Raw genomic sequence first — 26573 nt, 5'->3', positions numbered from 1 at the left:
GCACTGTGGGGCACTGCAAAACTGGGGTTTTTCTCCCAAGGGCATTGGGGGACACTGCAGAACTGGAGCTCTTATCCCAAGGGCACTGCAGAGCTGGGGCTCTTATCCCAAGGGCACTGGGGAGCACTTCAGAACTGAGGCTCTTATCCTAAGGGCACTGGGGGGGGCACTGCAGAACTGGGGCTCTTATCCCAAGGGCACTGGGGGGCACTGCAGAACTGGGGCTCTTATCCCAAGGGCACTGGGGAGCACTTCAGAACTGAGGCTCTTATCCTAAGGGCACTGGGGGGGGCACTGCAGAACTGGGGCTCTTATCCTAAGGGCACTGGGGGGCACTGCAGAACTGGGGCTCTTATCCCAAGGGCACTGGGGGGGGGCACTACAGAACTGGGGACAAAGGAGCACTGTGCCCTAATCCCTCTCTAAAATTTGGGCCAGATGCCTGAAGGTTGGGTGCAGGAGCCACAGGAAGTATGGTGCCTGGACTTGGGACAGGGTGGGGACAAGCCTCTCTGGGCTGCTGGGTCCTAGATCCTATGGGTGTGAGGATGAGGCAAAGCAGGAAGCACAGTTCTCACAGTAACACTAACCAGGGCCCCATGTGAGGCCACAGAAGCACCTCAGATTTCCATTAGCCATGCTGAGGCCTGTGACCTGGGTTACCTCTGCCTCTCAGCAGCAGGAGATAAGCCCAGGAGTCTGATGACTTAATGGCTTCCTTTTTTAAAGACAGATTCAGTGGGGGATGGTGGTATATACCTTTGATCCTAGCACTCAAGAGGCAGAGGCAGCCTGTGAGTGAGTTGGAAGCCAGCCTGGGCTTAGTGAGACTCTATCTCAAAACAACAAAACAAAACAAAGAGACAGCATCCACATAGTCCAGGCTGGCCTCAGACTCACTACCTAGCTAAGGATGACTTTGAACTCTGATCTTCATTTTGAATGCTGGGGTTAGATGTGAGTCACTGTATGACGGCACCCAGGGCCTTGTGCATCCTAAGCAAGGGCTACCCACTGACCCACGTCATCAACTTTAAGCAGCGGTATCTTGTCATCAGCGAAGTCTAGTGATAGGGACAAAGCCAAGGGCTTGGCTAGCTAGGGGAGAACCTACCCCATTCGGTCCCCAGGGCTCACTGACATCTCAAACGACCGGCCATCCATGTGAAGAAAGATGAACATGCTGGGTGTGGGGTGCACACACCTGTAATCCCAGCAAACAGGAGGCAGAGGCAGGCAGATCTCGGAATTCAAGGCCAGCCTGGTCTACAAAGCGAGTCTAGGACAGCCAAGAATACACAGAGAAACCCCGTTTTGAAAACAACAGCAAAAGATGAACACACATTCCTACATGCCAAAAATTTTAAAGGCCACAACTGCATCCTCTCCACAGAAGGGTGCGGTGCTGTTTATTTTCCCAGAAGCCTTTGGGAGTTAGCATAGAACAAGGCCAAGAGCCCTGGAATCGGAATAGAGGCCTTACCAAGCAGGGTCAGTTACTGGGGTCACTTCAGTTGAATAAATGTTTTTAATGTCATTTTATTGTTGTTTTGGGATGTTGTTTCTCATGGAAGTTGAGCTGGCTTGGAACTGGCTAGTTAGACCAGGCTGGCCTTGAATTCAGGGATCCACGTCTCCCAAGCACTGGGACTAAAGGCAAGTGCCGTCATACCCAACTCAACATTACAAAAATAAAAACTGCCAGCAGATGTTTCATGTGGGCTCCCTATATCCGGCCCCAACACAAAGGAGTGAATTAGGGCTCAGAGTCGATAGCCAAATAGGCAGGGCCTGGTGTCATCCCGCCTCCACCCATGACAGCAGTGCGTGGGTTTCTTGCATGCTTTCTCTGTGTGCTGGAACCTCTGATCAGGTAGCAGGGCTTGTCATCTGTGACACGCATCTGCCTCCCAACTGCATAGGTGAAAGAAACCCACGTGCTGGTCTGTGGAGGGAGGTTGGCCCAGGGAACCCATGGAACCAGGCTGAGAGCACTCTCCCCCCCCCCACCACCCCCCGACCTAGGGCCCTGCCCCATGCTGACTTAGTACTAACAGATACAGGGCAGGCACCGGGACACACCTGTGAGCTCAGTGGAAAAACAATGAAGCTGCCTGGGCTGTGTTTGTGTGTGGGGGGGAGGGGGGGTTGTGCAGCGAGCACTTCAGCCAGCATAAGCCTCCTAAGAGACTCAGGCAGAAGGAATTTGGGTCCGACTGGCTCAGGGCTCTTCCAAGGAGTGGGTGGGGCACCCTAGCAACGTGCTTGTATGCGGCACATCCTGGCGTGCCAGTCTCTGAACACCTGGTGTGGTGGCTATTTTTGGTTGTCAACTTGACTACAACTGAAATTGACTTAAAACCCAACGGTGGGTACAGTCTTAAGGGATTTTTTTTCTCTCAATTATAAAAGGACATGGAAGGAGGCTTGCTCTCTTGGTCTGCTCGCCCTCACTCTGACTGGCAAGTCCATTCCTTCACTGACATTAGAGTACACATATAATATATATATATATATAAATATATACATTTTTTTCTATCAGTTCTGATCCTCTAGAGCAGCGTGTCTCAACCTATGGGTCCCGACTCCTTTGGAGATCGAACAGCCCTTTTACAGGGGGTCGATTATCAGTTGTCCTGCATATTAGATATTTCTATTATGATTTTTAACAGTAGCAAAAATTAGTTATGAAGTAACAACGAAAATACTTTAATAGTTGGGGTCACAACGTGAAGAACTGTATCGAAGGGTCACAGCATCAGGAAGGATCAGAACCACTGTTCTAGAGAACCCCAGTACATCTAGTTAACGCTGGTCACTCTCCTTTACACTGTGGAATCCTGTGGCCCCTAACACCGCTCCCACCTCAAAGGGGTTCCAGAGAAGTAAGGGGTGAAGATGAGTTTGCTGGTGTTGAGGGAGGCAGAGTGGCACAGCTTTGCCAGGTCCCAGGCCTATCTTGCTTCCTTGAGCCAGAGAGCGAGTGGCAAGCCTCCATGGCCTCCGTATCAGCTCCCGCCTCCACGTTCTTTTCCTTGGCTTCCTTCAATGGACTGGACGCTGGCTATGTAAGCTGAATAAACCCCTGCCTCCACGAGTTGCTTGTGTCGTGGTGTTTCTTTACAGCAATAGTGACCCTAACAAGACACTCTATGAGTTGAGCATGGGCTTTCACCACAGGCAGCACTGAAGCACAGGCAGGCCACTCCTGCCTGTTTCCTCCCACCTTCTATCCTATTATCTCTGGCGGATCCTGTGGACCTACAAGGCCTTGCGGTTCAAGTAGCTGCCTCCTGCCCTGATTATTTTCTGGCTGCACTGGCCACCCTGTCCCCAGAGCTGCCATTGCCTGGTAAGCATGGTGTTTCCAATCCCAGCAATCACTGAAGACATGAGTGCTTTGAAGGGTCTGTGGTGAGGGGGTCAGGATGTAGTGTAGGAGGACCACACCCCTCCTTGCTCTTTAGAAAGGGTCTCAGTTGACCTATTACAGGCATGGCTTGTCCAGGTAGGCTGATGGGGCCAGTCCAAGCCTGTAGCCACCCTGCTAGCACTCAAGAATACTCACGCCCATTTACCAGGACAGGGAGTGGAACCAGCCAATTTGCTGACCAGGGACGTCCTGACCCTCAGACTCTGGGAAAGCCTCTGTAGAGGCAGAAAAACAGAGCACCCGGGAAAACTGGGCTGCCCTACCAGGCCACGGTCTTCAGCAACACCCACCAAAGGGCAAGGTCAGTAGGTCCCATGTGACCCCTTTCCCTGGTTGTGACCAGAAACCTTTATAATAGGGTCTTATACCTAAGCACAATCCATTAAGGTCTCCAGCCTTCCTTATATGCTTTCTGGACCCTTCCATCAAGGTGACATAGCAACACTGGGCCTGAGAACAAGTGGAAGAGTGGACAGTGGCAAGTGGTCATGGCCCCATGAAGTGGGGGGGGGGGTCCCAGAAGGACACCAGGGGGTCGACAGGAGCCTGGAGCTGCAACTTTATTTCATGCCTTCCTGTTCTGTGGCCACCCAGGGCAGAGGGAGGCAGGCAGCCAGGTCTGGCTGAGGCTTGGATCCTGTCACCGTAGGAAACAAGTTGGGCTGGCATAGGCTGAACCCACGGGTTTCACATTTTCCTAGGTAGGTGTGGGCACCAAGGGGAAGGCCCATGGTGACCGCATCCTGGAGATGGTGGGGTGGGCATCTGAATGGTGCCAACTGGATGCTCCAATCAGACCTGGGGTGAGTAGGGGAGGGTAGACGGGTTTTCCAACAGACTGGGAGTGTAAAGTGACCAAGGCAGTGACAAGGGAGCTGGCGAGGTTAGGAGAAAGTAACAAGTCTCTCACGCACACAGTCTCTCTCTCTCTCTCTCTCTCTCTCTCTCACACACACACACACACACACACACACACACACACACACACACACACGGGTCAGTAAAAACACGAACTGACCTCAGGCTATCCATCACACGACACTTGGCCTCCCTCCGGTTGCCTCAAAGTCAGACATACTAGAGCGACTACCCCTCCCAAAGTCAATGAATATCCCTTCGGAGTCTGAGTCCACGGACTCCAGGATCTGGTCCACCAGTGTCTCCGGGCTGGAGGTGGGAGGGGAGCCATGGGCTGGGCCCTGCTCAGGGGAATGGGCAGGGGGGTACAGTCTGCTGGGGCAAGGTCCTGAGTGGGGCGTTGGAGAAGACCTGAAGGTCCCAGAAGGGCCCTGGCCGGGTGTGTCCACAAAGCCCTGGGGCTCAGGACAAGACGTCATCTCAGAGACGGAGTGCCTGCGGACGCTTGCGCCACCGGCTGCAGTGCTCTCTGCTTCATGCTCAGCCACAGGATTGAGCAGGGGTGTATTGTAGCTTTTGGAGCGCACCACTGGGTTCTTGGCTAGGACATCCCCTGAGCGGGAGCGGCGTAGGAGCCGTTTCTCTGCGGGGACAGACACAGTCATACACTAGGATGGTAGCTGCTGGACCCAAGCGTCTTACAGAAGGGCCACCCAGTAAAATGCTCAGTGGCTGCTAGTTCTGGACCAGCCCAGCCTGCCTGTGAGGAGGGATACAAGCTTCTCGCCTCAGCTGGAGAACTTTAACATTCCCAGCTTTGGCCTGAACAGACAGCGGGACCTCAGCTGCCCAGGTTCAAATCTGCAAGCCGCCAATGACCTGTGAATGACTCCATGTCAGACATATATCCATGTCTCATTTTCCTCACCCGTGGAAGCCTATGATCTTAGGCACCAGTGCTTTCCTAGGTAAGAGGGGGCACCCAGGGGACCAGCCTACACGGAGGAGCTGCAGGATGAGGCAGTGCTATAAAGCAGTTGTTTATAGGCCTGACTGACTGTGTAGAGACTGTGGGGAGTGAGGGCAGAGCAGAAAGGCTTCCAAGCAGGACCCTGCAATGCCCAATAGTGACCATGGGGTGGCACTCATGAGTACAAGTTTCGTCAGGGAGCCTCTTATGGATCGGAAGGGCTTGCCTTCTTGGTGGCTAAACAGGTCCTGGGAAGTGCAAAGTTCCCCAGTTCTAACTTGCCTGAGCAGAGACACACCCAGCACTAGGGCTGTATAGGGTCTACTTTCAAACCGCCCTTCCCGGAGGTAGTTCAGATGTGACATCTTGGGGATGTTGTACGCTCTGCTCTCTACACGGGGGTCTCTGGAGAGTCATCACTGCTCTGGGGATTGATTGCTACCCTCCAACACCCTCTCTACCCTGGGGAGTCCCGGTCTGCACATGGCAGGGCCAGGCAGGTGCATGAAACTGTCGCTGGTCCCCTGTGGGATCATGTTTTGCCAACACCACATCCCCCAGGCCCAGCCCCAGCCCCAACCCCAAGCAGCACCTACCAAGGATGCAGGAATGGGTACAGGGCCCTTCGTTGGAGTAGAGGCCATAGGTGCCCAGGTACGGCGACACCACCTTCTGGATCAGTGTCTCCAGGCGCAGGTAGTCTTCGGTCACACCCCTGGACTCATGTACTCCCTGTAGGAGAATAGGGGTCACACACCCTGGCCTGGCAGCGGTTTGTTTCTCCCCCATCATCCCCAGGTGGGGTCCCAGGCAGGAAGATGCTACAGCAGTCTCCTCGATGGCTGGGTGCCCCGGAAACAGGATGAGGTGATTTACACTGGACACTGGTGACCTGGAAGTCCTGGGTGGTCCTTTCAAAGACAGCTGACCTTACCCAGGAGCACCCAGCTTATCACCTGAGGTCCTGCACTCATTGCTTATGCCTGGGGGCTGCGGACGGTAGGAGAGGCTGCCCATGGGTTTAGCCTGGTCCCTAGCCCATGATATTTTTGAGATAAGATGTCATTATGTACCCTGGGCTGCTGTGAATGTGACATCCTCCTGCCTCTGACTCCTGAGGGCTGACACTGCAGGTGTGCACCAGCACACCCTGCCCATACCAGTTTTGCAAATTTTATGAAGTCACATTTTCCCTGACCACCATAGGAGAGAGAAGTAAGAGGCCTGGGGCTGGGTCATCTGTATTAACTCACACATGGCTGCTAAGTGTGGTCAGTATCCTCAGAGCAATTCAAGACTTGAAGCAGTGGGGGATGGGTTCACATGGGGACCAAGGTGAGGTCAAGAGACAAGTTCACAGCAGCCTGGGGCATGGTCACTCACTCAGTCTGGGGAGAGGCAGCAGGTAGGACAATGGAAGCCACTATATAGAGGCTATGCTGGGACTGTTGGAAGCACAGCTGGGAAGCTGCAGGATGAACAGTAGCCAGCAGGGGGCAGCACCACACTGGGCCTTGGTCACCTCCTTCAAATTTAACCCCAGGCCCCAGCACCACACTGACCTGACCTTCCTTCCTTTCCAATTCCCTTCACATCCACCCAGCCAGACCAGACTGGAAGTCCCACTCAAAGGCTTGCACTTGGCCTCATTCCAAGGTGACCACATATGCCTCTGACCCAGGGCAGCCCTTGGAGCCGGCAACCTGCACCTGATCCCTGCAAACCCCTCCACTACAGCCTGCTCCTTGCTATGAAACCTTTGCCATTTCCTTCTGCCCCTAGGCCCAGCCCCACAAACCCTAACCTTAAAAGCATTTCCACATGCACGGGGACTCATGACAACAGCAGGGCTCATGATGCCTGTGAGAATCGGAGTGAGGCCACAGTCCCACAGACAGAAAAATGTTTCCCTATCAGTAAAGTTGGGCAGTCGATGGTACCTCTAAAGTCCTGTAAGGCTGCAAGTTGTGAGAACTCAGCAAGGTGGGCTGTAACTATAAGGGGATGTTGTCAGATGTAGGGCACCTGCGCTTGGTGGTGGCCCACCCCTCTTTGTCCTGGGGTGGCTTGCTTTACTACTGCCAGGGACTACCTGGCTACTGTCACTTCTCAAGAGCTAGCCCCATTGATGAAGCCCATCTGTACCAAGTGCCTGGAACCATGTGTGTGTGTGTGTGGTGTGTGTGTGTGTGTGCGCGCGCGCGCGCGTGTACGCGCGAACATGTGGGGTCCCCAGCCCCGGTAACCGACTGAGCTTACAGAAGCCAGTTGCTGCCACGAGTAAGTAATTCTGGTCTGGTTTGCATCCCAGCCCTGAAGCCTCACTTGCCCGCTCCCTGCCTGGTTGGTCTCCATCATCTTCCAACCTCTGAGTCCTGGGTCCCCAAACCCACATCCCACCTGCAGGACCAGCAGCATCTGTGCGATGGCAGGGGGAACGCGCGCGTGGGAGCGGGCCAGAGCGTCCTCCAGCTTCACGCTGAGGGTGATGGTGTTCCGGAAATGGAGCAGGGCGAGCTGGCGCACCGATGGCTCCTTGCCCTGTGGACATAGCAAGAGGCATGCTGGGCCCCATTGCTGTCTACCCCAGGTCAGGGGCCGGATGTGGGAACGGGCCCAGTGACACCCACCCTTCCCTCGTTCTCTCTCCCACATGACCCCTGCCACAAAGATACAAGATTCCAGCCGGGTGTGGTGGCGCACACCTTTAATCCCAGCACTTGGGAGGCAGAAGCAGGTAGATCGCTGTGAGTTGGAGGCCAGCCTGATCTACAAAGTAAGTCTAGGTCAGCCAAGGCTACACAGAGAAACCCTGTCTTAAAAAACCAAAAAACAAACAAACAAAAAACAACAACAAAAAACCCAAGATTGCCTGTAGCCCCATTTAGCCTCATTCTCCACCATGCAGAGCCAATATGGTTTCCCCACTCCAGGCCTTCCAGGCCCTAAGAAGCCATATGCCCATCAGGCTCACCTGGCTTGTAAGTGACAACTTGGGTTAGTGCAGAAGGGCCCTCCTTCTTAACACCATCCTGGGTCCCCACAGTGTGCCCCTCACTCCCAGGCACCCAGCCATAACACACCTGCACAGGGTAGAAGATGGCCTGCAGTGTGGGCAGCACGTCACTGAAGAAGAAATCCCAGGTCTCCGCCAGAGAGTCCAGCAGCTTCTGTCCTGTGGGCAAGAGGAGCTGTCACGACATGTCCTGGACCCACTAGCGGACCCACCCAGGACAAGGGGCTAAGCAAGAGTGGGAGGTGCCCTGAGGCCCTGCCACTGAGTCCACTCCACCTGTGAAATGGGTACATGACCAAGCCTACAGCCTGGAGCAGACAGGATATAAGCCAAGAAAGTGCTCAGTCTAGGCGACGGCGAATGTTGGCAGCTGGTTCCCGTCCTGCCTTGAGTATGCCTGTGCAGGAGTGGGGCTCAGCCCCTTTCAGCCTACCTGTCCCAGTCCACATAACTATTTATAGAACCCTTAGTTGAGACAGGGCTGATACTGGGCACTGGGGACAGAAAAGCCCCCAATGGCTCTAGACACCTACTAGGTAGCATAAAGCAGGGCACAGTACAGCCTTGGGAAAGACAATGGGTGGCCTCCAAGGTCAGTGACCCAGGCTACAGTCTCTGACTCTCTCTCTCTCTCTCTCTCTCTCTCTCTCTCTCTCTCTCAGGCCCAGGCCACAACATCCTAACCTAGTTGGGGGAGATGGGACGGAGGAGTGGCAGGGAGGACTTCCTGGAGGAGTTGTCTAGGGGTCTGAGCCGGCTTTTCAGATGGATACATGTTGGGCATGTGACACTCACCCTTACCTCACCCCTGCCAAGAGCAAAAAGCAGCTGTGTGGGAAACTGGAGGTAGGAACTGAGCTGGCCTCAGGCGGAGTGGCACCACATGCCAGGTGGATAGTCCCTGGGGAATGTAGATACCCCAAGATGACTCTGCGCCTTGTAGACTTAGAAACGTGACACCAGGGTAGACAGCTAAGACAAGCATCCTCTGGGTCTAGGGGTGAACAGACCCCAGCATGAAACCCATGCTAGCCTCTGTTGCCATGTGGGTCTGAGCAGGGAGACGGGGGTCCCTGACTGCTATCCAGTCTATCTGTCTTCCAGGTTTCTATGGGAACAAGGAAGCCTGTGAAGGCCTTTGCCCAGCTTTCCAGTACTTGTGGAACTTTCCCTCATGGAAAACCCCAGGTCCGTGCAGAGCAAGAATGTAGGGAACACAGCGAGCTGGCCCCAGAAGCAGGCTGGTCTCTGTGTGTGGCCGCTCAGGGCTGTCTGCTGGCGGACAGCTCTAACACTCCCGGGTGGCCCACACCTGGCTCCAGGGGCAAGGAGACTGCAGAAATGCCCGGGGCAGGCGGATGCTCACAGCCCCTCGGAGCCCTGTCCGAACACAAAGTCCCTTCAGTTCCTGCCATCATACAGGAAGAAAGGCTGTTCTGTCCTGGCTGGTTGTGGGGTGTCCCCTGGGCGCTGGCCAGGGCAGTGTGCCACCAAGTGAAGGTCGTCCTCTATTTCCACAGGGCGGACACACCACAGAAAGCAGATGTTGTAAAACACAGAATCCAGGCCCCAGCTGGAACCGTGTGTGCTGTCAGAGACCCGGAAGGATAGCCTGGTCCCTGGCTGGGTCCTTGCCTAGGACTGGGCTGGGCTGTGTGCCGGGGAGTGGGGTCAGCAGAGGCTACCGTCAGACACACAGACAAGGGCTGATGCCTTGCTCTGTGGCTGTAGCGAAACCCCAGAGAGTTCTTCCCACCAGACCTAGTGGCACCCTCTGTGTAAGGGACAGGTTAAGTTCCCAGGGATGGATGACAAGGTACCCTGTGTTTGCTGCTGGTATAACGCAGCCAGCTAATGTTGTGTACCCTGCCTGGGCCCCAGCCAGAGGTGGAGCAGAAAGCTTTGGTGAAGGGCCAGGGTCCACGCTGGCTTTCAGTGGGCAGTCAGTCTTGCCTTTATTCAACAACCCCAGGGTGGTAGGAACCAACAGCAGAGAGGCAGGCGGTACAGCTTCAGTCCACAGGTACCCAAGGGAAGGCTCGAGGTGAAGGTCACAAAGAGACGACGAAGGTGGGGCTGGGGGCGGCTAATGCTGTAGAGCAGGGGACTGAGGCATCTACATAGGTGTGCAGGAGTGGAGGAGTGTGTGTTGGGCACACAGACATAGTAGGGGACTGAGGCATCTGCACAAGTGTGCAGGAATGAATCAGCTACACTGAGTTTGGCTCATGGGTGAGAAATACAGGTCACAGCCTCAACCTCAGCAGCAGCAGCAGCCGCCCCCCCCCCCCCCCCCCCCCCCCCCCCCCCCCACCGCCCCGTGGCTCTCAGGTGTTGATCTGGGAACCTCTTGTGAGATACTAGGCTGCTCCCTGCTTGGGAAATAATGACAGAGCCCTTACTAGAGTGTTCAGGGAGGGGACAGACACCCAGTCTTGGGTTGCCCTCTCAAGGCTACCACCTGCCTGCCTGTGTCCCCTCCAGCAGTTATGGGATGAGGAGGGTACAGCTGGCTTCAGGGAGCAGTCTCAAGAGGATGGATTTCATGAAGTGGAGGGAGGCTGAGATGGTTGACCAACCGAGCAGTGGTTAAGTAGCTGAAAGGGATGGATAAGTGCAGACCACACTTGGAGGCCATATCCGGGGCTGCTACCCACATACAGCTCTCCCTGTCTGCTAGGATGGAGTCACCCTTCCGTCCGAGTTTCCTTTCACCTGACACTCATCACACTAGCCTGTCAACATCTGGTTTATGTCTCAGTCCAACCTGCAGGGTAGAACCTGTATCTTTTCCATCTCCAGGTCCCCAGAGACTCCCTGGGGGCCTAGCGTGGACATAGATCATTCTTTGCTACAGTGGTAAGAAAGGGGCCCCGAGGGCGAGGGAGGGTGCAGTACGTGATAACCATGGTGTACTCACAAGTGCCTGGAGCTTGCAGAGTGGCCAATAAAAGTCAGGGCATCTTTCCTGTTTTCCCTGGAAGCACACAGCCCCCCCCACCCTCCCCACCCCCGTCCTCATCACAGTCATGAGGTTCCACAGGCATCACAAAGCTGCCCTTCTCCCAGGACTCGGCTCCCCTGGGCCATGTTGGTGGGAGGCACCTCAGGGAATGTGCTGAGTCAGGAGGGTGTGGGAGGCCTCTTCTTCAGGTGCCAAACATTCCGGGCTCCATCCAAGGGGCTTGGCTACTAGGGCACCCCTGGACCTTGGCTGTCTGGGCCTCCTGCCTACACTCTATGTTCTAGGACTCATTCTTGCCTTGGCCTGCCTTGCCTGACACATGTAGGGAGATGATGGGGAACGGGGGAGGGGGGGGAGTCACTCGAAGTGAGGCAGGACCCCAGGCCTCAGCCTCCCACTCTCTGAGGTGGGCTGACAGCCATTTGCCCAGGGCCCAGCATTTGGAGGAGACACCTGGAGTAATGAGTGACTTGAATGGGCCCCAGGAAGCCAGCCACCTGCTCTGCACTTGGGCTGCCGGGTATCGAGTGCGGCCAGAGCAAGACTATCTGTGGCTCCTTCCTAGGGCTGCTAGGGCAACCCCGCCCCCTTCTCCCAACCAGGACATAACCTAGTGGGGAACACACCTGGTGCCAGGCCCATCAGAGGTGCTCAACAAACATTCATAGCGCCCACAGCCGGTGTGAAGCATGGCCACATACAGGTATTTGTGGACACCCACAGCCTGAAGCCAGTACAGGCCTGGTATACAGAAAGTAGCTGTATATAAAATGCTTATATATTGAAACCAGAACTGGACCTGGTGCACAGTAGGTACTCATCAAATGCTTATAGGATCCAAAGTCAGCACAGGGCCTGGCACACAGTGGGAATTTTCAGAGTCCTCTGGACTACTTAGCTTTGCCATAGTGGCAAGACTCTCCTGGGACCCCAAGACCATCAGAGACCAGGGGCCTGAGGTACTAGGACCAGGAGGTCAAAGCCCTCTGCCCCATGATGAGGGCTGAGCCAGCCACTCAGGGAGGTTGCTAGAATGTGGGTCCTGATAAAAAGAAAACTAGGGCTCCCCCAGCATCACACCAAGACTCAAATATTCCTATAATGTGGCTGTGGCCTTACTATCTCCGCTGTCCCTGAATAGGAAGGAACAATGACCTTTGCCCTAAGCTAGTTCACTGGTCTTTGGCTGTTCAGACTCTACCTGGTATCTCTCAGGCAATGGGATGGGGCTCCTGTTACAGTTTGGATATAGGGTAGCCCCTAAAATAGCTCATGTGTTAAAGGCTTAGTTCATAGCCAGTGGCGCTTTGGAGGTGACTGGCTCATGAGGGTGACGGCTTCATCACTGGATGGACACATTGACCAGTTCAGAGCTGACCGTGCCTTGGGGGCATAGAACTTGGTGGGAGAAGTGGGTTGCTGGTGTGATGGCGAACGCTGACTGTTAACCTGACAGGACTTAGAATCACCGCCTCTAGGTATGTATCTGAGGGAGTTTCGAGCCTGGGCTAACTGAGGTGAGAAGACCTTTCTGGCTATGGGTGCGATGTGACCCATCTTCTCAGGTCTCTGCCACCATGCTTTCCCCACCGCGATGGACTGCAGGCTGCAACTGTGAGCAAAAATATACCCTTCCTTCAGCTGCTTTTGCCATGGCAACAAGAAGCGAGCGCACTGCAGGAGGGCCTACGAAAGGTACGCTTTGCCTCTGGTCTCTTCCCACCTCTCGGCTTCCTGGCATGGCAGCTGTACCTGGGGAGCAGCTTTGCCAACCCACATGGCTCTCTGACATGACACTGGCTTCATCTCAGGCGCCCAGTGATGAGGTCAAGTGTCCATGGACCGCTGACACTATGAGCCAGAAGAAACCTTTCCCCCTTTATCATGGTTAGCTTTGCCGGCTTGACAAAGACCTACGGTCACGGGGTAAGGGACTCAGTCAGGGACTGTCTACATCAGTTGGCTTCTGGGTGTGTCTGTGTTAACTGATAATGGGAAGACCCAGCCCACTGTGGGTAGCACCAGTTCCTAGGCAGGGGCACCTAAACTGTGTAAGTGAGAGCCGAGAGCACAGCGGGCGGCAGCAGGCAAGTGCTCATCCCTCATTTTGACTGTGACTGTGAGAGTTCCCACTCTGATGTAATGGCCTGCTACAATGGCCTGTACTCTGGAATTCTAAGTACAACAAACCCTTTCTCCCCTAAGCTGCTTTTTTTTTTTTTTTTTGGCGGGGTGCCTTACCACAGTGATAGAAATAAAACTAGGACTCCCCTTTAAAGTGCTGGCTGTAAAAAAAAAAATAAATAAAATAAATAAATAAAAATAAAAAATAAAGTGCTGGCTGTGTCCCAGTGACTGGAAGCTGAGGGGCAGTGAGGGGAAGCAGAGGGCCTCTCCCTGGGGTTGCACAGCCCTCCCTGGGCTCCCAAGGGGGGAGGGGAGACAGACTCTCTCCAAGGTCCCTTCCCAGTCCAGGTCTCGGTCCTGCTGCCCAATGCTGTGCCCTTCCTTTCCAGCCATCTTAACCAGAGAGCCACCTCGCCCTCCAAGCACCTGCCACGCCACTGTCGCAGAACATCAACCCTAACCACGCGCCACAGCCAGGCTGGCCACACTCAGCCCCCAGACTCACCCTCGTAGAAACGTATCTTGTCGCGAAGGATGACCATGCCCTTCGTGAGCAGCTGGTTCTGAAACCGAACAGAGGTGCGTCACTGGCCTGCAGCTGTTCCAGAGTGGTCTGGACCACAGGACCCCCAGGAGTCCACCAACAAGCCACCAAGACACAAGACCCAGCCTTCTGCCACACAACCAAAACCCCATCCACCCTGAAGCAGGCCTTGAGCCTGCCCCGGCTGTCACAGGCCATAGGACTAGAGAGACCTCCTTTGCGAGACAGATCATGCCTTCCCCTGGGGCAAGGCCCACGTACCTGCAGGTACTCAGTGAAGAAGGACCCAAGCTCTGTCTTCAGCAGCTGCCTGTGGGGGAGGGGAAATGAGAGTGAGCTGAGGTCATGCGGAACCGGTGAGGGCTTGGAAACATCCAGAAAGGGTTTCTCTGTGTAGCCTTGGCTGTCCTGGACTTGCTTTGTAGATCAAGCTGGCCTCAAACTCACAGAGATCCACCTGCCTCTGCCCACCTGAGTACTAGGGTTACAGGCGTGCGCCACAGCACTGGGCTCAGGAGATTATTTTTCCTCTGTGGCTTACAGAGTGGCTGGCTCACTAGGCATCTCCCCTACCCATCTCACAGAAGAGAAGGCTCACGGGTCCCAGTGGGACCATAGCATCTTCTACTTCCTCAGACAGACACTCACAGGCCTGGCCTCCTTCCAGCTACCTGCCTGAATCCCACAGCTGGCAGGGCCCTCCTCTCTCAAGTGGTTTCTCCTTAATTCTAAGCAGCAGTTTGGGTCTTCATAGAGGCAGCACAGGCACTGACTCCCCCATGGGCTCAGATACTTGAACATGACATCCCTAGACGGTGGCACTGTTTGGGGGAGGTTATGGGACTTCTTGGATATGGAACCTTGAGAGAAGCTGTTACAGGGGGCGGGGAGGCCCCACTTCCTGTTTACTCTCTGTATAAGGCTCGGGTTCGAAGATGTGAGCTCTCAGCTTCCTGCTCCTGCCACCATGCCCACCCTTTGCCATCTTTGCCGCCATGCCTCCCCAGCTTGATGGACTCTCCTCCTTTTGAAGTCCAAGTCAAATGAACACTTCCTCTCATTAGCTGCCTGTGGTCATGGTGTCTAAGCGCAGCCCCAGAATGGAAACTAATACAGCCACTGACACCAGCACAGTCTTCATGTGCCGAGACAAACCAGGCAGGAGTCTTACATCTTCTGGCTGCAAGTTCCACCCGGGAGATGTAATTAGCCCCGAGTTACAGGGAGTCCTCACCCTTCATGGTTCCAACACACGCCACCCCCATCCCCAACAGCACAGCCCTAGCTCAGTTCCCACGCTGGGAGCGACTGCAGGCTAAACTCCTCTCTGCGACTCGGTGTTTTGTAAAGACTTTGCCTTGCACATACAAAGCCCTGGGCTCAGCCACCAGAACCACAAACAACAAAAATAACGACAAGGAAACACCCGAGGGATAAAACTCCAAACCAAACACAAAACACAAAAGAAGAAGTGACCAACGGAAGCAAAAGCGAGCGCAGCCAGGTGGAGAGGGCGCTGTTCCCACACAGAGGCACAGGAGGCTGAAAGTGGTACGCATGAAACTGGGTGTAGTGGCAAACATCTGTCAGGAGACTGTGGTCACCTTTGGCTATCTATCCAGTTTGTACGCTAGCCTGGGCTACAAGAGACCCTGTCTTTAAAGTAAAAAAAATCACACATGTTCCATTTAATGATTACAACAATGTGGCCGGGCCCACCTTGGACATGCTCAGAAAATGCTAGGTCTCCTGTTGGTCCAAACCTACGCGAAGAGCTGGCTCAGGCAATTTATTGAACCTCATATGGAACATCAAAGACAAGGGTTGTGCTACAAGTGAGAAGTTCCTCTGAACAAGCGACGCTGCAGAGCCACTCCTGTAGGGCTTGTTCACCCACTCGTTTTAGACAGGGTCTTGCTATATAGCTCAGGCTGCCCACTAACTCACTATGGGGCGTAGGCTGGTCTTGAACTCACAGCGATCAGTCTTCACCAGAAACTGAGATGGGAAGGCACATAAGGTGGTCAGACTCAGGCCAGGGAATCCAACGTAGGCTCCCTAGTCTTGAGGATTAAAAATGGTAACCTGGGAGTGGAGTTGGGGCGCTGGAGAGATGGCTCAGTGGTTAAGAGCACTGGCTTCTCTTCCAGAGGACCCTGTTTCAATTCCCAGCACCCACTTTACAGCTCACAACTGCCTATAACTCCAGTTCCAGGGGCTCTAACACCCCCATACCTATACACATAAAGTAAAAATAAATAAATAAATAAATAAATAATGATAACCTGGCCACACATGGTGGTGCTAGCTGTGGTGCTAACACTCAGGAAGAGGCAGAGGCAGGAGGATTGCTACAAAAAAAAAGAGAAAGAAAGATGGGGAGACAATCAGTCTTCTTCAACAGTCTCCCCAAAGTGAAATTCTAGCACCCAGAAGATCTAGACATATGCTAAGAGAAACAATATCACACACCTACATACAAACTTGATATTGCAGGTGGCACCTGATAGGGGCCTAGACTTCACAGGGGGTGCCAAGTCATTTGACAATATACAATGGGGGCGATCATCATGTGTGTTCCAGGCCTCATTCACAGCTATCCAGGGATGCATGTGGCCTGAGAGCTGCAGGCCTGATACACCTGCTCGATCAAGAAATACTATAAACTGGCCAACCCACAGTAAAGACGGCTCAGTGACATGTAGCCCAGGATGCGAGCTGATGCTTCTCCAAAGACAACGCACGAGCAGCCAGCAAACATACAGAAGATGCCTGACACCACTGGTCACCAAGACACTCCAACCAAAGCCACAAGGAGCTACTGTGGCACCCACAGTGCTCTAAGAACCTCAACCAGAGAGAAATGAAGTGAGAGGCTGGGGCCCACCTCGCTGCTCACTCTGTGGAAGTCTGGGAGTCTCCCTAGAGTGAAACTCCAGCACCCAGAAACAATATCACATATCTATATGCAATCTTGAACATGGAACCTGGGCATCCACTTACAACCCTGGCGCTCAGGAGGCTGAGGCAGGAGGATCTCAAGTTCAATGCCAGACTAGTTTATAGAGGTCTCCAGATCCGCTCTTCAAAACCAAAACTCCAGCCAGGTGGTTACATGCCTTTAATCCCAGCACTCAGGAGGCAGAGGGAGGAGGATCTCTGTGAGTCTAAGGCCACTCCAGGCTAAATCAATGATACATAATTGAGACCCCCGTCTCAAAACAAATAAATATGACAACAAACACAAAACCAGGAACTAAATGAAAACCCCCCACACCTTTTGTACAAGGATGCTTGCAGCAGGAGCATCCTGCACTCCGTCACAGCCACAAGCCACACAAGTGGATGGAACAAAAGTGATGTTATCACACACCCAGCCAGCCGCACACTCTGCGACTGCCTCACGGAGGAAGTGCCCGGGGATGCCAATGGGATCAAACCACATGAGGCTCTGTGTGCATGTGCGTGCACATACATACACATATAAAGGGAGAAACTGAAGACAGCAGAGTCTTCAGTTGTGACTAACTGCCCCTACCTGGGACAGACCCCTGTCCTTGTCGCTAACAATCCCTCACTATGGTGGTGGTGGACAGTTTTTTAATACAACTGTTAGTGGCTCCATCTACGGAGTCTCTCACTGGATAAAAGCCAATGACTACCTATGTATTTGAAGCACAAACAGACCCAGCTAATTTTTGTTTCTGGCAGGGTCTCAGATATGTCAGGATGGCCTTTAAAAAAAATAGAGCTTGAACCTCCTGATCTTCCTGCCTCTACCTCCCAAGTGCCGGGACTGCAGGCGTGAGAACATCCATTTAGTCAGCATCAGGGTTAAAACTCAGGCTTCATGTATGCTCAGTAAACACTCTACCTACACATGTCCAGCACTAGGCCTAGTTCATTCAATGTGGTCACACATGGAGGAGAACCAGAGTGGGAAGGGACAGATCTGAATGGCCTTGGACCCTGGAGTCGGGACCTGGGTTCTAGTGTGGCCACCAAATCACTCAACTGCCAGCCGGTGACAGTTTATAAAGTACAGACACAAAGCGATAGATCCCTGAGGGCTGTGACAAGTGGAAGAGTTAAAGGCACATCAAGTGCCCAGTGCATGCTGGGGCAGAAAGCCTGCTACCATTCTTTAAGGATGCCTGGCATCTTGTTTTGTGCTGGTGAAAACGCAACTGTCCCAAGACCATCTTATGTCCCTGAACTCAGAGTCGACTATCACTCTGACGTTTCCATCTGCTTTCTAGTCCGGCGCTGGGACACAGGGTGGCTTCTCTAAACCCTGACCCCTAAACCACCCTAGGGAGCAGGGTAGCCCCTAAGAGCTGGAGGCCACTTAGAGAGGAGGTAGCGGCCAGGTGGTCCCCAAACCAGGAGGGCCAAGGGAGGTGCACAATGCTGGGCTCCACCTAATCTGTGGACTTAAAGACGTCCCCTTGGCCCTCTGCCCCCAGCAGATTCTTTTCCTGTGTGCGGTGCTGCGGTTAGAACCTGGGCCTTGCACATGCCAGGCTAGAGTTCTTCACTGGCCAACTCCAGTTGGCCATTGTTTACAGATTTGTTGTAAGAAACACATTAGGAAAATGGGTTCCCTGGGCTGGCCGAATGTGCTGTGCACAACGGGGCACAGCAAATAAGCACCGAGCACAGGGAATTGGGACTCATCTTCCTCCATTTTGTTTGACTCTTCCCAGCCCCCTTTTGTGCCCTGGGCCTCAGTTTACCCATGTAAGGACCCTTTCAGGTGGGTGTGGTGTAGCTGACCCTGTCCTAGTTACCCTTGCACTCTGCCTTCACTAGCAAGGGGAAGGTTCGGTGTTGACTTTTCCTGATATTCTTTGGATCTGGGGACAGGGTGCCCTGGGTCAGGGCTGGAGGCTAAGAGCACAGACTGGAAACACCTCATTGTGCCAACTGTGTGACCCCGGAGAGGTAGCTTGACCACTCTGAACTCCATCCTCTTCCACTACGAATGTTGACTGCATACTCTCTCAAAACCACAGTGGCCTAGTTTGCAGCAGCCGCCTGAGAGTGTTCCTTTGTCCCAGGCTGCCTCACAACCTGGTTCCCGGCTAGTCACAGGAAATGAGGGGTGTTCGTGGCTGGACTGTTTCCGGAATGGCAGTGGGTCATTAAGCAGGTGGGCCCTTCCTCTTAGACAGAATAAATATCCTCTGTAATGCACCGGGTTGGGAGGGAATGCGGGTATTATCTCAAGCCACTGTCTGAGTTCCACCCTGCTGACCCTAGACGGGCGTCCCCAGGAGGGTGGGGTGTGGGCCCTCCCTCCTCCACCCCCAGCCACACAGATGGGTTTCCCAGACAACACTGGTTCACACTCACCGGACACCCTCATTGAGGATGAAGAGCTCCTGGTCAGGCAGCCCTTTGCGCTGGAAGACAGCGATCACGCCGTTATGGATGCTGTGGGCAGATGGGAGAGTGGTCACCCAGAGGCGCTGGGCCTCGTGATTCCCTCCAGGCTTGCCTCTTCCCACCTATCCAGTCCCCTCCTGAAGTCACGGGTGTGCCCACACCCTGCTACAACTCCAGATCTGGGCTCCTGACACAAACTCTGGCTCACAGGAACCTGCCAGGCCCTGCAGGCCAACCTGGGCAGAACTTCCCTTCCTTCCTGCATGCCCTTGATACTCCCAGCCAGCCAGGCCAGATACTGGGGGGCCTTCTACACCACCTCTCTCTCTGCTTTCCTTATGTCCAGGTCCTCTTGACTTTGCCTCCACACCCCAATGCATCTAGCCCCGTGGCGGAGCCCCCATGAGTCACTGAGGTCCCACCCGCGGCTCTTCCCTAGGGCTGAGGAATGTCAACCGTGAAACACCCTGTCTGGGCCCTGCTGATTAAAACTCTCTGGAAGCAGGAAGCTGAGAACACTTTTCTCTACAGGGCCAGAGGGTCAGCTGTTAAAGGTCTTAGGACTAACCAGTCTCTTGCTTCAATGCTGTGAAGTTAGTGGAACTGTGTACCAATAAAACTTTATTATTTATACATCAGGCAATGGACTGGGTTTGGCCTGTGGGGCTGCTTCAGCTCCCAAGCCTCCCTGTGTTCACCCAGGCACTCCGGGGCAGCTGCTGCCAGCCACAGGACATGCCTACCTCCTGCTCCTTTGCTATCTGCTCAGTTTCTTCTTCCGGGTCACCGTTCCCCTTGACCCCTACAGCCTACATCAACTCGGGACATGTTTCCGTGTGACTGTCGGACTAACCTTCTTCCACTGCTATGTAAAACCTGGCTGTCCTTGTCAAGCCCCGACCACCGTGTGTCCTTCCCTACCATGTTGTGGAGGCCTCAGCCACAGGGACAGATCAGGGGTTCGGGGTGACAGCATGCCCTGAGGAGCCCAGGCCTCCATCAGAGCAGGGCAGAGCAGACAGCGGCCTGAAGTAGGTGCGACCCTGGTTTTCAAGGCTCAGTTTATCCTTCCTCTCCCATCACACTTTCTGGAGAGACACCTCAACCCTGCCTAACAAAGGTCCTCCTTGGCTCCCTTTGGCCTTGGGTACAGCTGTACTGGTGGCCCGGAAACCCCTCCTACCAGAGGCTGGGCCTCTCCTTGGTACCAATGGTATGGAAGCACAGTGGCCATGAAGGTGGCCACTTGGCCACTCTCCCCTCCTGCATTACCCTAGGTCACCAAGGCTGAGCCAACAGCCCAAAGCCCCCCTGCCCCACGCCACATAGCCAGCTGATCGTCTCCCGGGCCAGTCCGGGTTGAGTTCCCTCCCACCCACTGCTTGAGCCCTACACTCACTCCAGCCTGATGGAGGATGGCCTGGGGGTCGGGGGCAAGCCTGGGGTTACATCCTGCTCTGGCTTCCAGGCCTTGGTGTTCCCTTCTATAAAATGAGCTGAACAAACAGGGCCTACCTCCGGTGGACTTTTTAGGAGTGGTACTCACGACACTTTGGCCACACCCACCCAGGGGCCATCCACTGTGTGTGTGTGTGTGTGTGTGTGTCTGTGTGTGTGTGTGTGTGTGTGTGTGTGTATAGTCTCTTTGGTGTTCTAAACAGCAACATGTGGTGGGGACAGTCAGACCCCACTCAGAGAAGAAAACACTGAGGTTTGGAGAGCCAAGGGACATGACTACTCAGCAGAACCAGAATTGAAATGAGGTGCTGGTCCACAGTCTTCCCGGCCCCTTTGCGGGTACACAGGTTAGACTCAGCTCCTTTTGACTTTCCCGAGCTCTGCAAGGCTCTGTGGGCTTACCCGAAGTCCAAACAAACAAACAAACAAACAAACAAACCGTCAGCTGCTTGGAGAGAGGGGGTATGGAGAAGGCCAGAGGACCCCATGTGGTTTGTCGTCCTGAAACACAGAAGTGAAACCCTGCCTTTCTCAGCCACAGCCTCCTGGCCAGAGTGGAAAACCCAGTCAGGACATGTGCAGATGGTCCTCAGGAAACCACAGGAAGTGGAGGGACTTCCGGGCGAAGGCAGGGGAGGGCATCCTCAGGTGTAGAGGCCCACCTCTCTCTGGCCTCTAGCTTCTACTAGAAAACAAGGCTCTCAGTGCAGGCAGGCCAGATCCCAGCCCTGAAGCCTGTATGACCTCACTGGGTGGACACAGGGAGAAGAGAGACAGCCCAGTCCTGAGAGGAAGGGTAGATCTCTGAAGGCCAGCTCTGGGGCTCCTGGACACTCACTCAGAGCTGCCCTGGTTCCATGGAGGATGGCTCTATAATGTCACCAGGAGGCTGAGATTCTGTAGGGAAGGCTGGGGAGACCATTTTCCCTAGATTCCCAGCCTCTCTGGACTCCCCTGGAGGTAATAGAATAGGACGTGCTTATTATTTGCCAGGGGCCTTTCTGAATGTACCTGGGAGCTACATGATGGGAGGCCATGCCTCCACCTCAGACCCGGTTCTCAGTGCCGAGGGAGGAAGGTTGGTCTTTGAGAAGGAGGAGAAGAGGCAGAGTTGAGTAGTCTAAAGCAAGCCAGATCTATGTTGACATCCATTACTAAGCCAGACTGAGCTGAATGAAGCGCAGAGTAGCATGGCTGCCTCCTAGGGAGGCTCCAGGCGATATGTTCCACCTTGTCTGGCTTCTAGAAGCACCCGAGACCCTTGGTTCCAGGTCCTTCTCTGTGTTCAAAGACAGCAAGACAGGACTCTAGGTCTCAGCTCCGGCTCTGACCTGTCCCACCCATCACAGATTCTATGGTCACACAAAGCCACCTTAGACAGGCTGGGCCATCACTTCGGCTCAGCAATTGTAGCTTAATCACCATCCGCAAAGTCTCCTAGCCACAGGAAAGCACACATCTATAGGCTGAGAACTAGGCCAGGGACACTTTTGGGTCACTGCTGGGCTGACCCCATCTAAACTAGAGCCCGGGGCAGAGTAGGAAAGCGAGGTGAGTGTGGACCCGGAACGCCAGGACCCTAGCCTGGGAGCTTTGGCTTAGGCCTGCGTGGGATCTGGCCTCTGTTCCCTCTCACATTTTGAGCCTAGGTGAACCCTGGATCTCTGTGAATCACAGTTTTCTCATCCGTACAACATGAGCGTTCAATGCCACCTTAGGGTTCCCGAGGGCCCTGTTCCTTGTTCCCCACCTGATTTAGGGCCACCAGCCCCGGAAATACAGCTCTACTCACTAAAGCTCGCATCACCCTGTCCCAGCTGGGATAGGAACTCGGAGGCATTCCTGGACACTGGGCTCCCTGGCTGGCCTGGTTCAGATCCCAGACTTTGCTGTCAGAGGACATCTTGGTCACCTCCGTCCTCTCATCTCCTTACTCTCTTTATGGACATGGAGAAGGACACCTCACTTGGGAGAAGGAGGAATGGGGCCAGGGGTGCACACCTTACTTTGCAGGCGTCCTGCACTTTGGGGTGTACTTTCTCCAGTTCCTGCCTGCCCAGGGGCCTCCACCTGCTGAGAGGCAGAGGTGAGGCACTGGTTGAATGAAAGCTCAGAAGGCCAGGATTCCCTTAGTATGTCAGGCCTATGGTGGATCCTGGAAATCTTCTGGGACTCTTTCTGGAGCCTCTAGGGGGTGGGAGGCTGGGAGCAGCAGGGTGCATCCCTGGCAGGAAGGAGATGTTAAGCCAGGTGGGGAGGCCTGTTGAGCTCTAGGAAAGCAGCAGCAGGTGCTCTGGAAACAGCTCCCAACTCTAGGTGGTTGTTGTAGGAGACAGGCCAGCACCACCTTGCTTCTTTTAGAGAGTTTCCCTAGCAGGGCAGGGGCAGGCCAAGTGGCCAGCGGTCCACTGCCCCCTGTTCTACTTCCTCCAAGTGCTAAATGCCCCCTTATTTAAAATTTGACTGTGTCTAGGGTCTCCCGCTCTGAGCAGGCTGCTTGCTTCTAAACCAAGATCTCAGCCAACATCAAGAAAATGAATGAATGGATGGATGGATGAATGAATGAATCAGTGTGTGGCTGTCTTACAACACAGCAACAGCTGCGCACCGAATCTGGGGGATATGCCCAGTGTCACCTGCAGTGCTTTGGCCACGGTCCTTAGGTGTTCCTGTATAGCTAAAGCTTCTAATCTGACTGGGAAATGAGACTCTTTACAGCTAAAATGGGCTCAAAGTCTTAGATGCAGTGGCCCTGGGCTGGGGTGGCCCTGAATTGGTAGCTGATAACTTTATTAAAGAAATTTGGGCTGGGTGTGGTGACAGACACCTGTAAACTTAGCACTCGGGAAGGTGGAGGCAGAAGGATCAGAAGTTCAAGATCATCTTAGGGTATATAGTGAATTCCAGGTCAGCCTGGAATATGCTGGGACCTTGTCCCCCCCAAACAAACAAACAAATAAACAAAAAACAAATTTAGGGTGCTAGAGAGATGGCTCAGCCGTTAAGAGCACTGGACTGTTCTTGCAGAGGACCTGGGTTTGGCTCCCAGCACCCACGTGGTGGCTCACAACCACCTGGAACTCCAGTGCCAGAGGATCCGAAACCTTTTTCTGGCTTCTACAGGAACAAGGTGCATGCACACGTATGCATGCAGGCATGCACGAGCGCGCACGCATACACACACACACACACACACACACACACACACACACACACACACACGGAGGAGGGGGAGAATACACACACTAAATAAAAATAAGTATCAAGAAACAACAATACACAAAAGAAATCGCACTCCCCTCCAAAAACTAGAGACTTGGCTAGGGAAGGCCCTGAGAAGACAGAGATGGAACTAAAATGGAGCTGCTGTAAGCCAAGGACAGCAGAGAGAGGCAAAGCAGGACCCTCCTTAGAAACTCCAGGAGGGGACAGCCAGCCACGTCCCGGCATCCAGTGGTAACAGAACATGTTCCTGTTGTCTGGAGTGGTCCCGGGTGGCACAACTCAGGTGGCCCCAGGACACTAAGAAGTCACAGAGGCAAAGGGGTGCATGCTTGAACTCAGGATGAGGACCATGGCTTGGAGGGCTAGCCAGGATACAGGCTGATACAGCTGTCCCGACCCTGCCGAGGGTTGACGTTCTAGAACCCTTGGAGGCAGTACATTTCGAGGGAGGAGAAGGACAGACAGGAAGGAGCTGGGGCTGGGAGGGGACTCTGGGTCCTCAAGTCCCTTCACTTATTTGTGTCTGAGTATACACCTGCCTGGGAAGGGATCGGGACTCCAACCACGAAATGCTGTGCATACAGTATGGGTCCTGGGTATTCCGGGTGAGCCTGTATCTCTCGCAGCTCGGGATGGGGTGAGGGGTAAAACCTTTCTTGGCTACGATGGTGACAAGGTAAATTGAGGCCCCTGAACAGGCTGGGCAAGGGATAAGAGCACAGAACACGGCAAAGCCCTGCTTCCCCAGGCAGGGGGGTGCCTCCCAGCCAAAGGCTAGAGACAGGAACTGTTGAGCGGCTGTGGGAGGCAACATCAAGCCTCTGTAGTTTGACAGGTCACCAAGGGGAAAAACCTGTGGAGGCCTGGGGTGGCCTCTCCTTGCAAGGCACCCCCAGAGTTCTGACAAAGAGCAGATCTTCTCACAGCCTCATTAAGGTGGGGAGAGGAGCCATCTAAGTCTTCTGAGCCAAAGGCCCCCAGTTGGGGTGAACACCCCCCATAAAGTTGCTTTTAGTAACTTCCTAGGCATCACTCCTATAGGGATTCTTCAAATGTGCCTAGACTTGAGTTCTGAGTCACAGGGCACCTACTGTGTGCCAGAAATCATGTTCAGAGCCTTAATACACATTTTCATATTTAGTCCAACTACAGTCATGCACCCATATTATTGATAAAGAAACTGAGGATCCAGAGGTGTTAAGCAAATTGCTTAAGGCCACAAAGCAAAGAAGTGGGGCTGAAATCTGAACCAAAGGTCAGCACGGCTGCACTAAACCCTGGCTAGAGACAAGGAAGAAGACCACGGTGAGCCCTTCTGGGGCAGACAGGGCTCTTCCTTCTCTCATGGGTCTCCTCCCAGCCCAATAAGGAGAACTGTGTAAGCCCAGGATAGAGGGGGAAACTTGAGGCAGGTAGTCTAAGCTCTCAAGCAGTCTGCAGCTTAGTGGTGGGTGTAAGTTAGGGTCCCAGCTGGCAGCCTAGTGTCCCCAGGTTGCTCACGGACTAGATGAACAGAAGACATGTGTCCAAGTGACAGCCGGGGTCCCTGGTGGCAGACCAGAGCGGGTGAAGTATCTGGCAGGATTTCACTGACAGGTGGAGAGCCAGCATCCACAGACCTCCCTGAACAGCCTGCCTCACACTCCCTCCGTATTTTACTTTGGGTGGAAATACTTTTTTTCTTCTTTCTTTCTTTCTTTCTTTCTTTCTTTCTCTCTTTCTTTCTTTCTCTCTCTCTCTCTTTCTTTCTTTCTTTCTTTCTTTCTTTCTTTCTTTCTTTCTTTCTTTCTTTCACGGGACCAACAGGAGACCCACCGGGCAACTCAGCTTAAAAGAACTGTGACTCTGGTTCAGGGAGCACAGCTGGGGGAGGGGCTTCCCACGCCCGGCTAGTCCGGGATGGGCCTCCGGAAGGGTCCGGTAAGGAATGTCTGGCAGCTGGCGCACCCCGGCGGACAGCTGGGAGGCCTGGGGTCCAACTCGGGGAAGCCACCGCCCACCCCGCGCCGAGGGCCCGACACGCATACAGGAAGTGCAGCGGCGCCCTACCGGGGGCCCACGAGGCTCGATTGCGCCCCTGGGAAGTGGGGGGCGCAGAGGCCTCCTACTCCTGGCCGCCCGCCCCAGGGGAGCGATCGTGGGCTCGAGCCTCCAATACGTTGCACTCACTTCCCTCCCCGCGCACAGCCCGGCGGCGGGGCGAGCTGCGCGCAAAGTGGCGCGCTGTCGTCTCCGGCCACGCCGCTCCGGGCTGCGCGCCTTACCTGTTCCAGGTGGCGTTGGCGCAGGCCCGGCGCTGCTGTGTGCCCCGCTCGTCCGCGCCCGCCGCGCCCGGCTCCCTCTTGCCCAGGTCACTGAGGCTGGGCGAACTCATGAACTTCAACCTGCGGAGAGTCCTCATGCTCAACCCGGCCCACGCGCGCCCCGCGTCCCCTACGACGATAGTCGGCTGCTAGCAGCAAGTCCGGCGACCCCGTGGGGTCCCGCCCCAGCACTGCGCCTCTGCCCGGGGCCGCGCGCCCAGCACCCTGCCCTGTAAACCATTGCTCGCGGCGGAGCAGCGTGGAGCGGTCGAAGCGCAAAGGCAGG

The 26573-nt window shown here is 54.5% G+C and overlaps 1 protein-coding gene across 1 annotated transcript; it reads right to left on the bottom strand.

Annotated features, from left to right (window-relative positions):
- Positions 1-4363: 4363 nt before the first annotated feature.
- On the bottom strand, positions 4364-26573 carry Prr5 (proline rich 5). The gene is made up of 8 exons (XM_051160128.1): positions 26249-26573; positions 19269-19349; positions 14175-14223; positions 13875-13932; positions 8345-8436; positions 7662-7802; positions 5858-5993; positions 4364-4934 (listed from the first exon to the last, which is right to left on the bottom strand). Exons 1-8 carry the CDS (start codon positions 26383-26385, stop codon positions 4465-4467), a joined length of 1164 nt encoding a protein of 387 aa, XP_051016085.1. The 5' UTR covers positions 26386-26573; the 3' UTR covers positions 4364-4464.

This window comes from Acomys russatus, chromosome 17 (genome assembly GCF_903995435.1).
Source record: "Acomys russatus chromosome 17, mAcoRus1.1, whole genome shotgun sequence".
NCBI classification, from domain to species: domain Eukaryota; kingdom Metazoa; phylum Chordata; class Mammalia; order Rodentia; family Muridae; genus Acomys; species Acomys russatus.
The sequence above is the reverse complement of the archived record's forward strand: the minus strand, read 5'-3'. Positions and strand labels throughout refer to the sequence as shown.